The sequence below is a fragment of the Durio zibethinus genome, chromosome 19 (genome assembly GCF_047325235.1).
Source record: "Durio zibethinus cultivar Kanyao isolate XHJ-2024 chromosome 19, ASM4732523v1, whole genome shotgun sequence".
NCBI classification, from domain to species: Eukaryota; Viridiplantae; Streptophyta; class Magnoliopsida; order Malvales; family Malvaceae; genus Durio; species Durio zibethinus.
This window is the reverse complement of record NC_143180.1, coordinates 24,866,008-24,882,544: the sequence shown is the minus strand read 5'-3', so window position 1 is coordinate 24,882,544 and position 16,537 is coordinate 24,866,008. Positions and strand designations below refer to the sequence as shown.

At 34.1% G+C, this 16,537-nt stretch overlaps 2 protein-coding genes across 15 annotated transcripts; both read right to left on the bottom strand.

Moving 5' to 3' along the window:
• Window positions 1-1,093: 1,093 nt before the first annotated feature.
• LOC111310063 (uncharacterized) lies at window positions 1,094-7,579 on the bottom strand. Of its 13 annotated transcripts, none has more exons than XM_022909168.2 (12): window positions 6,695-6,950; window positions 6,478-6,533; window positions 6,224-6,319; window positions 5,911-6,096; window positions 5,659-5,770; window positions 5,535-5,568; window positions 5,253-5,290; window positions 5,088-5,125; window positions 4,839-4,991; window positions 2,158-4,688; window positions 1,814-1,891; window positions 1,094-1,659 (listed from the first exon to the last, which is right to left on the bottom strand). In XM_022909168.2, the coding sequence occupies exons 3-12, from the start codon at window positions 6,286-6,288 to the stop codon at window positions 1,592-1,594; spliced, it is 3,303 nt and encodes a 1,100-aa protein (XP_022764903.1). In that variant the 5' UTR covers window positions 6,289-6,319; window positions 6,478-6,533; window positions 6,695-6,950; the 3' UTR covers window positions 1,094-1,591. The 13 variants fall into 13 exon arrangements, with proteins under 13 accessions (XP_022764903.1, XP_089605093.1, XP_089605092.1 ...); XM_089748967.1 differs by having other exon boundaries at window positions 5,088-5,122; window positions 6,474-6,533; window positions 6,695-6,891; XM_089748966.1 differs by having other exon boundaries at window positions 5,088-5,122; window positions 6,474-6,533; window positions 6,656-6,816.
• A 28-nt stretch (window positions 7,580-7,607) lies between these two features.
• LOC111310064 (uncharacterized) lies at window positions 7,608-12,686 on the bottom strand. Of its 2 annotated transcripts, XM_022909171.2 has the most exons (8): window positions 12,145-12,686; window positions 10,876-11,023; window positions 10,618-10,768; window positions 10,325-10,450; window positions 10,139-10,219; window positions 9,484-9,676; window positions 9,137-9,407; window positions 7,608-8,042 (listed from the first exon to the last, which is right to left on the bottom strand). In XM_022909171.2, the coding sequence occupies exons 1-8, from the start codon at window positions 12,340-12,342 to the stop codon at window positions 7,786-7,788; spliced, it is 1,425 nt and encodes a 474-aa protein (XP_022764906.2). In that variant the 5' UTR covers window positions 12,343-12,686; the 3' UTR covers window positions 7,608-7,785. The 2 variants fall into 2 exon arrangements, with proteins under 2 accessions (XP_022764906.2, XP_022764907.2); XM_022909172.2 differs by lacking the exon at window positions 10,139-10,219.
• Between the last annotated feature and the right edge of the window lie 3,851 nt (window positions 12,687-16,537).

Sequence of the window (16,537 nt, the reverse complement as noted above, 5' to 3'; positions counted from 1 at the left end):
ATCTGCGCCTGCGATGTTGCTCATCGTAATGCTTGATTGCCTTCTTTTGACCTCGGAATAGCAACAGAAAGCCTGGTTCTGGGTGAGATCTCTAGTGGAACGGCATTCATTGACCCTTTGTCGCAAAAGCTGCTTCTTGCCACAAACACAGCTCTTCCTCTTTTGAGCATACCGTGTGGCCCGGCCAATTGATGAAACCGTTTGTCTAAGGCAAGGGGCGGTTTTATATTCGTTTATAGTTTGTAAAAACCTAATTTGTTACACTATCATCCACACTGTTGATAAAAACAAGAACAGAAAAACCCTACACATATTTCTTCACATCATGGCCTACTGTCATTAAAAAGAAAAAAACACTAAAGAATTTGCCCAATTAACGCAACTCTGTCGTTCTTAAATTCATAATAGAACGCAAGAGAAATTGTAATGTAGTTACTTCTTACAACGTCAAGGAAAGGCCAGCCAATAATATTGTTACACCATTTATTTAGATTTACTGGTGAGTTAAGACTTCGTCATGTTGTTACTAGGGCTGAGGAAAAAAATAAAAAATGAAAAATTGATTTAACATCATAATATACAGTTAGCATCGAATTTTTTTTTTATTTAATACCATTCAGATTAGATTTTGAATATTGAATATTTCAATCAATCAATTTTCAAATCATAAAATAAAAAAAAATTCAAAAAATTTTGAATCAAATCAAATTATATTTTTATTAATTTTATGTAAGTTTTAAATTTTTATAAAACAAAAAATTATTTTATATTTAAATCTATTTAAACATATTAAAAATAACATAAAATCTTAAAAAAATTAATTTTACCAATGAACCTAACTAAACCAATAAAATTTAATTTGAATCAAATCCTATTCACACTCAATCCTAATTTTGAAAATTCAAAATAGTATGCATTAATGGTCCTAACGTTTATCTCCCTAGTCGTTACAACTGCAGATTTGGTTGGATGGATTCTATTCGACGGAAGAATTCAGTGGCAGATGAAGGGGACAACATTCATTGAATCTAATGCTGAAAATATAAGTGAATGACCCAGACTGGAAGAGTGAAAGACAATCCAAGTACGAAACTTAGCACACCAAACTGCAGATTCTTTTATAGCAAAGCAAACTGGAAGAGTCAACAAATGGAATCCAAAGCTATATAGCTGCCAGTCACCATTTGCAGCCAGCAAGCGGGATGTGGTTAGTGTCCCATGGAGGCATGTAGTGAAATAAGAACCTAGCTCTGAGGTGTCTATGGGATTCCACAGTACAAGGCTTGAAATTTTTTAATGCTGACAAAACAAAATCATCATTGTTTTATGTCCTCGGCATAATGGTTACCATGGAACATTAGCAGGATGGAAATCCTAATACGGCAACGTACTGTATCTACATGAACACCCCACCCAACACAAAACACATTCATAGAGAATGATCCTTGACTGCTGACATGCAAAAACAATACACCAAAAAAAAAAAAAAATGAAAAGAGAAAAGCAGAGGAAATTGACCTCCGTCAAAGCTTAGCCTAGGACTGGGAGAGAGCAAACGCCAATAACCTCAATTTTCATAATCATCCAAGTTTTAGCGAAGCTTCATCTCACTTGGTTTACTACCCCTAAATGCTGAAAGGGAGAAGAATGACCTTGTCCCTGAAAAATAAACATTGGTAAAAAAATGGGAATTCGCACTACAAAAATACTGTGGCAAAGTGAAAAGAAAATAAATTATTATTCCAGACAAAAAAAAAAAAAGAAAGAAAAGAACTGAGGAAACTGCAAGAGAGTAATGGAGATGGAAATTGACCTTTAGTGGTGGAGGCTGCAGCTGAGACACTGCCCTTGTGCAATTTGTGGGCATCAAGCATGCTGATGCCTGATTGAGCTGCGTACATAAAATCCACAGTACTTTCATAATGAGACTCAATGAAGAGTCAGGGAATGATAATATTTACAACTATTTTTATATTTCCCAGAAAGTTGAACAAAGAGGCGAAAACCGATGAGCTATAGAACAATGAGCCACAAAAATGAAAGCAGTTACTTCTATGCTTTTGACCTATAACCATCTAGAGCCTATCGATATGAGAAACAATGAAACAGTTTGACAGAAAATAAGCATGAAATGATTATGTCAAAGAGAAAATATACCAGATGGAAGCTCATGAGAATCCAAATGATTTTCACAGCCATCAGACAACAATGTCTTTTGTTGCGCATAATTCTTTGTGTGAAGGGCAGCCTTTCGTAGTAGGTTATCAGCATTTCTCTTATTAATAACTTTTGATTCTTCTGCATCATCCTCTCCCTCAGAAAATACTGATGGGCTAGACCAACCGGTTATATTAGCATCCCCCTTACTCTTCCGAGCAAACTTCAACAGCCTCTTCAATCCCTTTGGTGCATCTTTTTGGTAGACCATTGCAGGCGGATTTTCAGCATTTCCCCATTCACTAGTATCAGCTTCAATACTTTCTTCTTGCAGCATCTGTGACAGAGAGTGACGGACACGGGGACTTGCCAATCCAACAGGTGCAATGCTGGCTGAAGATGTAATTTCACCTGTTTTCTCATCACATTGGCTAGGCAGGTCCAGAAGCTCTTCTATTTCCACCCAAGCAGATGGTGAGATGGTTGATTCTTCCTCACATTGAGAAGACCCGGGAATATTTTTTAATCCATCATCAAAGTCAGGAGCAAGTTCATCAACACTCTCAATCACATCACATTTCTGATGGCCATTTAGCTGTGTTTCTGACTGAATAGCACCATCACAATGATCCAGTGATGAAACATCCTGATCCTGAGACTCACTTGCCAAGACAGAAGCATTGACAATCACATCACTTTTTTGAGGATCAATAGAATTTTCATTGTTTTTCAAAGAGTCCAACTGAGAAGGATTTTTTATCTTGTTGGCAAGACCAACACTAGAGGTAAATCCCGAACCTTTACGGAGAAATGGCTTTGATTCCACTGGAACTACACTACTTTTCTTTGTTACCTTGTTATACAAACTAGGCTTCACCGGAACCATACTGGAAGAGTCCGCAGGTGCTGCTGCAAGTTCTGTCTTTGTTGTTTTGTTGCTTTTCATCAATTTTTGTTGCTGCTTCTCATTGACACCCACTAAACCTCGTTTATCAGTCTGGGTTGCCTTCACATTTCTTCGCTGTGGCCGGGAGCTTTCCACTGTAGGGTTTGGTCGAGGTACTGATTGTGCTGACTGAGGTTTCCGACGCGTTGGTGTAGTGCCAGCAGAAGAGATTCCACCAGAAGTTTTAGCTGGTGATGTCCCTGTTGTTCTCCGTGATGGTGTTGAAGGCCATGACTTACGAGTAGCAGGCAAGGAGGATGTTTTAGATGAAACTTTCTTTGTAGTTGAAGGTTTTGTGGTTTCCTTCCTTGTATTAGCAGGCTGAGAAGGATTCTTAAGTAACTGTTGGGATGTTTTAACAGATTTTTGGGTCTTTGTAGGAGGATCCTTATTACAAAGATTATTATCGTTTGTGGAAGCCATTTCTGCTTTCCTCTCATCAAGAATTTTCTGCATTGCTTTAAATTTTGCTTCTTTTTCCGCACGCTTTCCAGCATTCTCTCCTCTAAGTTTTTGATCCCTCTTCTCCTTGTAATGGTCATAAAATCCACCTCTCTGCTCTGGAGGCAGAATTTGTCTGACTTTAGTTTGAGGCTTCCTACAGCTAACAGGCTGATTTTCCATCATTTTTTTGAACATTTGGTTCAACTCCACTTCCTTCTGTTGACTCCATTCAGCTGAGCTTTTTGACCTTTCATTAGCTTCCTCTTCAACTTCATGGATTATATCTGTGACCTCTTGAACATCTATTGGACTACATGAGCTCTCTTCCAGCCTTTCTAACTTCACATCAACAGTCTCATTGATGTTTTCTTGTCCAGTCCTAGTATCTGATTCCAAATTAACTTCTGCTGACCTCCTTATGATATCACTATTGATGACATTATCAAGCGGCTCTGGAACAGGATCTTCAGAAGCATTCTGTGATTGGCATTGGGAGGAGGACTCACCCATACCTGCACTCCATCTTCTCAATACAGACTTACTTGGACCAAGAGAGATGTTTGTTAATGAGTTCTTATTTGGAACATCAGTAATCTGATCCCTTTGTTTACTTTCAAAAAGATTTATCGCATCTTGAACACTCATACGCCGAACATTATTCTCGGGTTTCTTACTGTGTCCAGATCCTTCCTCTTCACTACCATCTGAAGCTACACCTCTTTGAGACAATATCTTTTCTCTAGCAGGAAAGTAACTAAGGCTCTTTATGGTCAGAGCAGGGGCCCTACGCGAGCCACTCCTCCCTATCTGAACCCTTCGCATAGGAGATGCTGACCGTCTAGGCGATGCAGATCTTATAAGAGCTCGACTTCTTTCTGCAGACATTTGATTCTTGTCACTTGAGTCAGAAGATTCCCCACTTTCTGTTGAGCTCTGCCGTTCAACCTGGGCAACTTTTGCTGGTGAAACACCATATTTAACTGGTGTTTCTGAACTTACTGGCTTTGATATGTGATTATTTCCATCAGCCCTGTTCATGCTGCCATTCACTGAAGCACGAGTGGATGAAGACTTTTCATCATCTGGGGGATTAGCAACTTGGCACTTTTGGCTCAGCTCTAGTAACGTGCACAAGAAATTCCTGCAGTAGATATTAACAAGATGTTTTTTGCTTATAATTCATTTCAGTAAGTGTTGCAAAAATTTTGTAAAAGAAGATTGCATTTACAACTTCATTGGGCAAATCAGAATTTAAAAGATCCATACACTTTCCTTTTGCAAGGCAACTTACTTTACATCATTTGCTCCAAAATTTTCACAAAAGTTTGCTAGATGAGTCATTTCTTTGTAGGAGCAGGTTTCTCCAACCACCCGGTTAAAAGCTGCAACTAACTCACTTCTTAATGCTGTAAGTCTCAAGTCCATAGCATGTAAGAGCTCATTCCTAGCAATAAGCTTTCCAAAGGTTAGTTGGCTTTGCAGGAAAACTAAAACACACTAACTAACTAAATATATATTAATATTAATGGAGTGAACATACTTTGAGGTATCTGATGATGAATTCTGGACTTCGAACTGCTGAGGTCAAATGCATATGTTAGTGGCTACAATAAATTATGGTGAATATTATGTAGATGCATAAGATCAACTCCTAAAGGACTAGGAGGAAAAATTGACAAAAAAAGTTATAAAGAATGGAAGTTACTTTGGATGTCGGGACCATGTCTACTTGGTCACATATATCTGTTGAACAAGGAAAGAGAACAATTAAAACTCTGGAGTCTGGAAGCTTTTAGATACCATGGGTGCAACAAAAAATTAAGCAGATTGGCAAGACAGACATGAGAGACCACTTATGCCCTCAATTAGTTTAAAGTATTTAAGTAGATTGTAACATTTTAAAAAAAAAAAAAAACCTATGAAATAGAGAATATGTCAAGGTAATGAACAGTGTCCTAGTTTAAATTTCCTTGAACATGAGATTTACCTTTTTCGCTGCTTTTAATATTATCTGAATGCCCCTGAGAAGAGGAAACTTTTATTAGTGAGGACTCCTACATAATTAAATATTTAAATATCCATACACTAAGGTAAGGACAGGGGATATTTACCTGAGCATATAGAGAAAGATGAAATTTTCTGGCTTCCTCCAACTGAGACATCTCGCCTTCAATAACTTTAGCAGTATCCAATAAATCCGTTGAACCAACAATATTTAGGAATCTGGGAAAGTACAACGACATAGTGAGCAGAATGAAGAAATGGAAAATGTGAAATACTTAAGGCTCCGTTTGGTTAGTACTTTCCAGTTGGTATTACAAAAAGCAAAGCAAAGAAGAGGGTTTGCAGTAAAACAGAAGAACCTGGTCAAAGTAGATTTAGTAAACCATGGGGCAGTGTTTAGATTGTGGGGCAGTTGGAGTTTGTAGTTAGTATTGGATCCGTTGGCGTACAAGTTGTTTACTCCGGGTAAATGGGGCAAGAGTTTTTGCAGAAACCCAACAGCCAGTTTTTCTACTTTGTCGTCGCGACATGTAAATGCCTCGTATCTAAAAATAGGGAAATTGATTCAACAGTGTATATTAGATATATTGCAGTAATGTTGCTGTTAAAAGAAAAAATAGAGTGGTGGTGACAAACAGATGTAGGTTGAAGAAAGGAAGAACAGAAAAGAACCTGTTTTGAGAAGGCAGAATCTGAATGGTGGCGTAATCTAAAGGCGCATCTCCATCTCCGTCCATATTTCTTTCCTTTTGTTATTCTTTGTATTGCCTAACAAATCAAAAGAAAAACGAATGAATTGGAAAGGAGCCTAGGTTAAATCCAGAATGAGACGGAAAAATGCAGTTGCAGCTGCATTATTCAAGTCGGATCTGAAGAGAAGAATGCGCAGTTGAAAAAGGAAAAGATAAGAGGGAGCGGGCACCGACACACAGCTCAGCTCAATTACTAGCTTCCTTCACCTTCTTCACTTTGTTGTAGTAGTCTAATTGTGAGCCAAAGAAAGAAAAACAGAGAGTGAATGGAGAAATATATACATATATATATATATAGAAAATAAAATGTGGAGTAGCTGCTTATAATTGATTGGAGAGAGTGATTCTTCACCCTTTTTCTTCAAATTTGAAAGAAATTAACAAAATCAACCTCTTGTGGTCTGGTGAATATAATATGGGTGAAGGAAAAAAAACGAGAAACAGATGCTTGGAGTTGGGGTTGGGATATATTGGATATTTGGGAGGATTTGGATGCAAAACTAAATTGGGAATGGGTGTACGTATTCCCGTCTTGTGCTTTTGAATTTGCTTCCCAACCTTTTTCCTTTTTTGTTTGTTGTTAGTGTTGTCTTTTTCTATCTGCTATACTTCATTATTCTCTCCTTGCGCTTTTACAAATCCAGTTTAAATCAGATCTAATCAAAATCAAATCTAAAAAAGCTCCATTACTCCTACTCCTATTCCTTTTCACTATACTTTTCATTATTATTATTATTATTATTATTATTATTATTATTATTATTATAACAATGATGAAGACAAAACTAAAAACAAAACAAAGAAAAGGGAAGGGAAACTGCAAACATCATCGAAATTTTGAATTTACATGCATGTAAACAACTACATATAATAATATTATTATATGAATGAAATACTACCTTCTAGATGGTAGAAATTGAAAATGGAATCAAGCGGATGAACATGAAATGAGAAGCGCAAAGCACCTCACCCAGCCTCCAAGCCATTCGCAAAATCTTTCGCTCTCTCTTTTCCAAGTTACCGCTACAACTCCATTCCCATTCTCATCTCTCGAACTGCATTCGCAATTAATTTTATCTTTTCCTTCTAATAACTACTACTGTCATTCCTATCATCCTCAGTCCTAATCTAATATATCAAATTCCATAAAATGCCCATCTCCTCTCCCCGTCCTACTTGCCCTTGTCTTCTACGCTTCCTTTGCTTTGCTTAACTTTAAAGTTGAGGGGATTCAGAACTCATGCTTCCTCACATTCATTCATTCACACTCCATCCCTTCCTAAATATAATTATAACTCCATCAATATTATAACCATAAAATCATACATTAAACAACACTCCCATACAGGACCAGAACAAACATCAAAAAACAGAAACGAAATGAATTGATACAATATCACTTAATAATGCTACAGTGTCTTCAGACTCACAATTCCGATTTACATCCACCTCATCCTCCAATTAAATTACATAATCAAACCATCAGTTGGACCACACATGAACTAGTCCATGCCTATTCCCCGTATAAATCTCATTGCGCTCTTCATCATAAAAAAGAGCAGTGATATCTTCCAGCGCTTCTGCAACTGTGCTTCTAACTCTGGACGCATTGCTCTGCTTCTTCCAACTGCAACCACACTTCACACTGCACCTACATTGCTTTTCCACCGGAAAACTGTTGCTAGCTCTTATTTTAGCAAGACATTTCCCAGTCAATATATTGCTGATATTAATGGACCCTGCCACACCAGGGATGCAAAAAAATTCATTAGATGCACACACGCAAAATGGTGAAATAAATACACATCAAATCTTTTCTCCTCCCTTCAGTTATTGGCAAATTTGAACATGCATATTTCCTTTCAGAACCACCAAGGAAATCATGAAAACTTTCCACAATCCAATTCAAGAAGCTAGCCAAGCCCAACAAAACTCCTAAAAACACAACTCCAGGCTCTTCACCTACCCAACCCATAATTTGCCATAAGAGTCAACAAACAAAAAACATAGAACTCAACAAGGCATTTTAAATCAATTCTTCTAAAACAAAGAACAAAAAAATAAAAATAAAGCTTGGTAAGATACCCAAGCAATATTAGAGTCTTTTACAATGTCACGGAAAATTGATGATAAAAGAAAACCCTTCACTGATTTATTAAATTTAATTTTTACTGGGTAATAATCTTTTGCAACTGCTGGTTTCTACTTCTTGTTTCTATACCTTTAAGGAAACAGTTCATCAACACAACAAGCTAAATCTGAATCCAGATCAAATTTTCAAATTGACAAAAACGCTATAGCCTATACTATTTAAATTGAATTGTGGTTGCTTTTCAGCTATTTATTCTAGTTACAACCCATACAAAAGTATTGATAATAATCTTTTGCAACTGCTGGTTTCTACTTGTTATTTCTATACCTTTAAGGAAACAGTTCATCAACACGACAAGCTAAATCTGAATCCAGATCAAATTTTCAAATTGACAAAAACGCTATAGCCTATACTATTTAAATTGAATTGTGGTTGCTTTTCAGCTATTTATTCTAGTTACGACCCATACAAAAGTATTGATTCAAATGATTTGTCTAAGAAATGAGACCTGACAAGAGATACAATTATCTAAAGGAGGAATAGCAGCAAGGAGATTAACAAGAAAATGTAAGGTGGAATATAAGAGAAAGATTACCAGAACAAAAGAAAGATACAGGGAAAAAAAGAACATAAAAACCAACTCATTATCCTGCTTCATAAACAAGCTAAGCATTTAAACCTGAGTTTAATAGTGTTTTAGTTTCCAGAAAATAAGGAGGTTTAAAGAAAGAAAATACAAACCATTTCCTTCAGACAATGGATCATCAGAATCAGCCTTGCAGTAAGAGATAATAAGATCCTGATCACTTGTGATGTATATGTTATTAGTGTTGCAGTCAGGATGCCACAAAAGGTGATCCTCAAATGAAGTTACAAGTTCTCCACGGAAGTTCCACACAGCAACTGTCCGATTTCTAAATGTAAGGAATAACTGGTTCTCATACAGAAATATAAATGCTGACGGAGTCATAAATTCATTTTTGCTAACTTCCGTTAGCTCAGAATTGCGTACCTGCACAATTACAGTTTAAATTTTGTTTAGCTCTATCAAATGAAAAAGATTACAATATATTGACAAGGATACTTACATCAAGAATCTGGAGATTTTCATTTTCCTGCTTCACAAGAAGCTTTTCATTGAACTGTTCGATAAAATCCACCTTCTTATTCCGGTGAAGAAGATGGCTAAAAGATTTGAGAACAGTTCCATCCTCTATTGAGAGAATCTTAAGAGGAACATGGCCACCAACTTTAGTGAAAATCAATAACATGATCCCTGGACTGTCAAAAGATATGATAGAAACAAAGTCAATTACATAAAGTGACATCATCAGAAGCTAACAAGTTACGGTCCCATTTGATTATTACTTTTAATACTTAATCTTTGCTTTCAGGAGAAAGGAGAAAGCTTGTTTGGACTAAACAATACTTAGGAATTATTAAAAAAACTGTAATGTTTTTGGAGAATAAAATGCATTGTTCTACTTTTGTATAGAGCAGCTAAGCTACAATCAGTGTTTGTTTTAATCTCACCTTATATCAACTTTTGCTATCTATCATTTGATTTTACTTTTTAGGAAGTAGAAAGCAAGTAGTAAAAGCAACAATCAAAAGGAGCCTAAATTATCAAATATTGATACAAACAGAAGAATAAGAAATCATGACGGTTTCCCCGTTTTCTATCAATGACTGATCTTTATTTTTTGTAGCAAGAAGATATAACCATCATGAACCGAGCATTACCTGATCTTGATCTCGTGAACATTTTTATCAGATATGGAGTATAACATCGTATAATTTTTGAGGTCAAACACCTTGTATATACTGATTGAAAGACAAAAACAGTATTATATCAAACTTATGAAACTAGTTATGGATCCAATTATTATAGTTTAGCACAAAAGGACATTCATATGGATAAGTACTTACCTATCCTGTGCAGAATATGTGAGTACCTTCCCATTTACATCATCAAACTCTACAAATCCAGGCCACTTCAGTGACTCGGATTCAAAAAGAGCAAAACCAGCATCAGGTTGACCTCTCCGTATGTATCTGCCCATAAAACAGAATTGTTTCAGAAAGAAAACAAATGAACATTACAAATTATAATGCCCAGATGCAATATTTAACATTTTTCTTTGATTTTTCCCCTTTTTCTCCTTGTGACTCAAGTTGAGATAAGTTAAGGGTTGTAAAGAGGTTAAAAAAGATTGACATACTCAATCCTCGTGCTCCTGCATTTCAAGGAGCTGAAATTGTCTGAAGCGTAAACTGAGACTGTGATAAGTGAGTCATTGTTTTTATTATAAAACAAACTTCGTATAACTTCATCAGCAGTGACATTTAAAAAGCATATTCTTTGATTAGTCTCTGCATCACAACAATAAACATCAAGATTCCAATTCTAATTCTTGATGCAAACAGAAATAGACAAGCTTATCCAAAATAAGTTTAGAAAAGTGAAACACGGCTCCAACCTCGGCTAAATGCTGCACATACACCAGACTGGGCAAGAGCAAAGACAATGTCTCGTGCAGCTACAATCTCTATAATCTTTGACCTCTTCCTCAGAAATGGTAATACCATCGAACAATGTCCTTTTGGATCATGTGTATCATATTCCTCCTATATATTTATGCAACATATCACCAACAGGAATTTAATAAACAAGCTCAATAAGAATTGCAATGACAGATCTGTCCCGATGGCTACACAAGTAACAGACCACCCGTTGACCTTTGAAATTAATCTTTTGCTTGATAGACTTCCTACCAAACAAAAGGAAAGAAATGTCCTTTTCTACCTTCCTAATTAACGAGGAAATAAAGACACAGATAACTATTCAATCAAAAGGGAACTTGTTAAATAGCAGGAATGTAACATGTTTTTCATAATACCAGCAGATCCAAAATAAAGCAACTCATTTTGTTATCAACCAATGTATTTGACGTATATGCCATGCAGAAATTCCAACAATGACACTTTATCATTCATGAAATTTTAAAAACAACATCAGGAATCCTTCGACACAAATATTCGAACTTTTATCTTTTGTCATTAATTTTATTAAAGACTTAAACAGCCATAAAGCTGAAAATCATCAAATTTTCAACAACAACGAAATTGGATCAGGTTTGCAGCAATATGTCATAAGGTAACATTGAAATGGTAGGCGCTCCGTCCACTCTAGTTGTGTATTACAAACCAAAGCGGTGGTTAGACTAGAAACTATTAAACATAAAATATGTATCAACAATTTGAACACTAATGATGCAAAGCTAGAGCTTCCTTTGTTCCCTTCCACAAATTTGCAACTAGGTTTAAAATGTTCAAATTTTCTTTGTAGTGTATTCTTTAAAAAAAAAAAAAAAAAGGAAAAGGAAAAGGATGTATCAAACTAATTTGAACACTAATAATACAAAGCTAGAGCTTCCTTTGTTCCCTTGCACAAATTTGCAACTAGGGTTAAATGTTCAAATTTCTTTGTGCTCTAATCTGGGGAAAAAAAAAAAGGAAAAAGAATGAAGCGTTAAGCTAAGGTTTGGACTTGGAAGCTTGAGGAAGTAGATACCTCAGCTGAAACCGTATACCATAAAGCAGAATTCTTAGGCACTTTGAACAAAAACGAAAAAAAAAATTTTAATTACAATTAATTTATAGAAGAAAATTTGCACAATAATAATAAATAAATAAATAAATAAAAGACAAGGGAGTAAGGTTATGTTAAGTTAGTAAAAAGAAAGAACCTGCAAGCGGATGTTGCGGAAGCGCTCCTGGGCGTCGGTGATGGAGAAAGCACGGTGTCGCTTGGAGCAGATTTCTCTTCGCTGAAGCTTCTTGACACTGTTAACGAATCCATCCGCTCTCCCTCTTTTCTTGGATGCGACTATTCTTCGTCCGCTGCAAGGCCTTGGGCTCACTGCTATTCTCCGCCCTCCCTCCATATCTTTTGCTTTTTTGTTTCTCTTTTGTATCAAAAGCAAAATCCTACGTCTGGTATGCTGGTGGTGGCGCTGGATTTCAGGTCCCAAATCCCATCAAATTAACGGCCTCCTCCTCCAATTCTAGGGCTTGCTTACTACTATTATGTTGAGGAAACGATCATCTACCAAACTACTGCCTACTCTCTACTCTCTACTCTCTCAAGCGGAAGATAAAGATTTTTTTTTCTTTTATTTTTCTTTTATTTAAAGTAAAAAATCGAAAGAAACAGTAGTAATCTCTTCGCTTCTCTTCTCTCTCAGATTCCAGTGAGCATGCCGTCACTCAAATCTCCTTTTGAATTTTCGAATAGAAATTGAAATAAATAAATATATACCAGGGAGATCTCCTTACAAAATTTAAAATTTAAAATTTAAAAACATTTTTCTAAAAATAGTAGAAAATGATTTTATGACGTGGTATTTGGATTTATTAAAATTAATTATTAAAAAATTATGTAAAATTTTTTTCAAGAATATTGCTCAAAATAGGATTTGATCTTTTTAAATCAAGGATCTCATCTATTTGAAATTTAACAATTAAGAATGTGTTCGAACTTTGAAATTTTAAAAAATTTTGGAATATTAGTATTTTGAAATGCATTAATTTAAAAAAATAGAATTTGCAAATTGTGATTGCATCGTTTGGATAAATAATTTTTTTAAAAAAATTTTAAATATTAAAATTTGATAAAATAAAAATTAATTATAGTAGATAAATAATCAAAAAATAAAAAGCTAAAAAATATATATATGTGATATAGGTGTCATTATATTTATAAAATTTATAGAAATTACTAATAATATAAAAATTTTAAATAAATAAATTTTATATTAAGTTTTTTTAATTAAAATTGAAGAAAAGAAAGCGCGTAAAAAAAAGTAAATATTGACTGCTTACAATAAAACTAAGAAATTTCATAGGTATTTGAAAAATGAATTCGAGTGCTCCAATTCTCAAAGTTTTGACAATTTTTATTTTTATTTCGTCAAATAAAGTAATTCTAGTTTAGAATTTTAAAAATCTTTCTATAATTGAAATCATTCCTTAAAATCCCCTATCTAAAGGGTTTTTTTTTTTATAAAATTTGATGCATTTAGATTATGTGTAAATTGTCGGGTGATATGAAATTTTTAATTGTAAGTTTTTTCTTTTTTTTCTTTTTTTCTTTCTCCTTTTCTCCTTAACTTAGATCTTCTCTTATTAATCTTTAAATGGATTTCTCAAAAACACTTTCTAATAGCGTAGATCTACATTTAAAGCTGCGAATTTTTTTCAAAGAACTCTTACCTGTCTTATTATTTTCCTACTGGTGACTAGTCCCCATAAAAGTGCCTGAGGTAAAAAGCACTACTTGTTTTTGTTTTCTGATTAGAACAATGATTTCATCATTAATTTATCCAAAAGCTCGATTGTGGGAAATCAACAATGATAAGAGCAACCAATCTTCCTATTTCATCAGTCTTAAGCTATAGGGACTGATTTTGCCATTATCTTTTTGGTAAAAAGCAGTTTCGTTGGCTTTCTTGAATTTTGATTATTTAAGGTTTTTTTTTTATGTTTTTTTGCAAAATTTTTTATTTTAGAAATTGTGGTCTGGTAAATTAAATTTTGGGTATTTGTATGTATAAATCCCGGATATTACTTAGATTGAATTTTGGTATAAGGTAATTGGGGTGGGGGAATCAATGGTGGCGTGAATTTTGAGTAGGGTTACCAGAAGTAATGGTTTGAGTGTTTGAAACTACATGGGGAGCTTTGTAGGGGTTTAGATAGTGGTTGAGTGCCGGTAATGGGAGTTGCTAATCGGGGCGTGGAACGTGTTTGCGTTTTGAGGCGAGAGGCGGTGGTCTAGCACCAGATTCTAGAGTTTTTAAAATTGCTACGATTGAAAAAGAGAACTAATGAGATAGAGTGAAGAGGTAAATAAAGAAAGGTAGAAAAAAATGAGAAAAACTAATAAATTTATTTTTAATTTAAAAATAATATAATTACATGTTGGCATCCTAATAGGCATCTTATTTGATAATTTTAATAGTCATCTGTCATAATTAATCAATTAACGGTACATGCATAACACTCAATAGATTTTATCCAAAACAAAAAAACCTTTAATTATTAAATTTTAAAATAAATCAGATCCGTAATTGTTAAAATTCAAAGGTCAAGTCCTGATTTATACAACCCCTTAAACATTGAGGATTAACTTGAGCCTTTAGGCTTATTACAACTGCAATATATAATTCCTTTTCCTTTTATCTTATCTCCTATCCTATCCTGGGTTTTTTTTTTTGTTTAAAAGTATTCCAAAACTGAAATTAGGCTTTTTAAATTGGATTTCTCTCTTCCATGGACACCTAACCCTAATCCATTTTCATAGCCTAATTTACTACCTTAGTTTAAATAATAAATTAGGAATAGTAATCTATGATTATGATTATGACTTATGAGATTAGAAATTGAGATATCAACTTATTAACATTATTCATCATTCAACTCAAATTTTCGGCTTATCTTAACTTAATTCTTATAAATAAATACCATAAATTTACCATGTGTTGTCTATCTTTTTCCTAAACTTGAAAGAAATAGTTTATCAAAGGAAAACATATAGGATAGGGATATTCATATAGATCATTATTTTGTTTGATTTGAGAAAATATTTTTTGTTTTATCTTTCATTTTTATTTCTAGACTCCATTTGTTTCAACGTAAAATGGTTTTCAGAAATTATTTTCCACATCTTTCTATGTTTAAATATCCAAAAATTAGCAAGTCAACATAAAATGATTTTAGAGTCAAAGCTAAATAGAACCCATTTTGAGAAAATTGTCTTCCAAACTTTCATCTCCTTCATCTTCCTTTGTCGAAATCTCTAAACAACCATTACAAACCCAACAAAATCATGATCTAATTTCAATGACCACTATAAAAGCAATCAATGACAACTATTCTCTCCTCTATCCCTCTTCTTCCTTCCTTTAAACTGTTAAAATTTTTCGTGAGTGAACTACTATTAATTGTTGATTTTAATAATTTATCGGCTAGAGGAACTATGTTTTGAAAAAGTGTTAAACAAACACTTTTAGCTTCTTTTACTATGTAAGCTAAGTTTATAGCATGCTATAAAGTTGTTACGCAAGCAATTTGGCTTAAAAATTTTATTTCAGGCCTTCGCATTGTTGATTCCATCTCTAGACCATTAAAGATTTATTGTGATAATAAGTCTATTGTGTTGTTTTTTAAAAATAATAAGAGCACTAATGGATTTAAACACTAGGAGATAAAATATCTTAAAGTCAAGGATTTTGTGAAAAATGGTGAAATTATTATCGAACACATTGAGACTGATAACATGATTACTGATCCTTTGACTAAGGGGGTTAAGACCTATAGTGGTTAGTAAATATGCTAAGAGTATGAGTATTTTAGAGTCTTTTGGTGTAGTTAATTAGTTGGAGTATATCACTTGTAGTTCATACTCATACATCAAGGTTTATCATTATGGACTTTTTTTATGTTTGAAATATGTATGTGATATTTAATCCTATTCTTGAATAATGATCATTATTGGTTGATATTTTATGTTATTATTTATTATGTTAGTACATGCACACTTGAAAAATTAAAATTTGCTATATGCATTGTGAAATCTTAAGAATTGGTGTCTGTTTTAAGTATAACTCTTTTGTCACTTAGGTATGTCCCATGTATGACACCATTAAGGAATCTCGAGAATATTACGGAGACATACAGGCACATCTAGACACCATGGAGATTTCTCAACAAGTTTAAAGAAATCGACAAAAAGATTACAATGAAAATAACATATTGAGATCATATTTAGGTGTTATTTTTTTGCTACACAGCCACACTGAGATCCATTATCGATAGAGTCACTGGCACTTGTAACCATGGATTGGTCTTATGTCGATGAAGGGCACAAAAGCAGCCATGATTCAGTGTTAGATGATTTTATTGGACAAAATCATTAAGATATTGTCTCAAAAGGCTAAATTATTTTTTAAAACTATGGCTACATCAAAATAAACTAAATCAACCTGGAGTCTTATTTTCAAATCAAGTTTTATTAAAATCAAACAACATAATTAATATTGCTCAAATAAGAGAATGTTAAAATTTTTTGTAAGTGGGCTA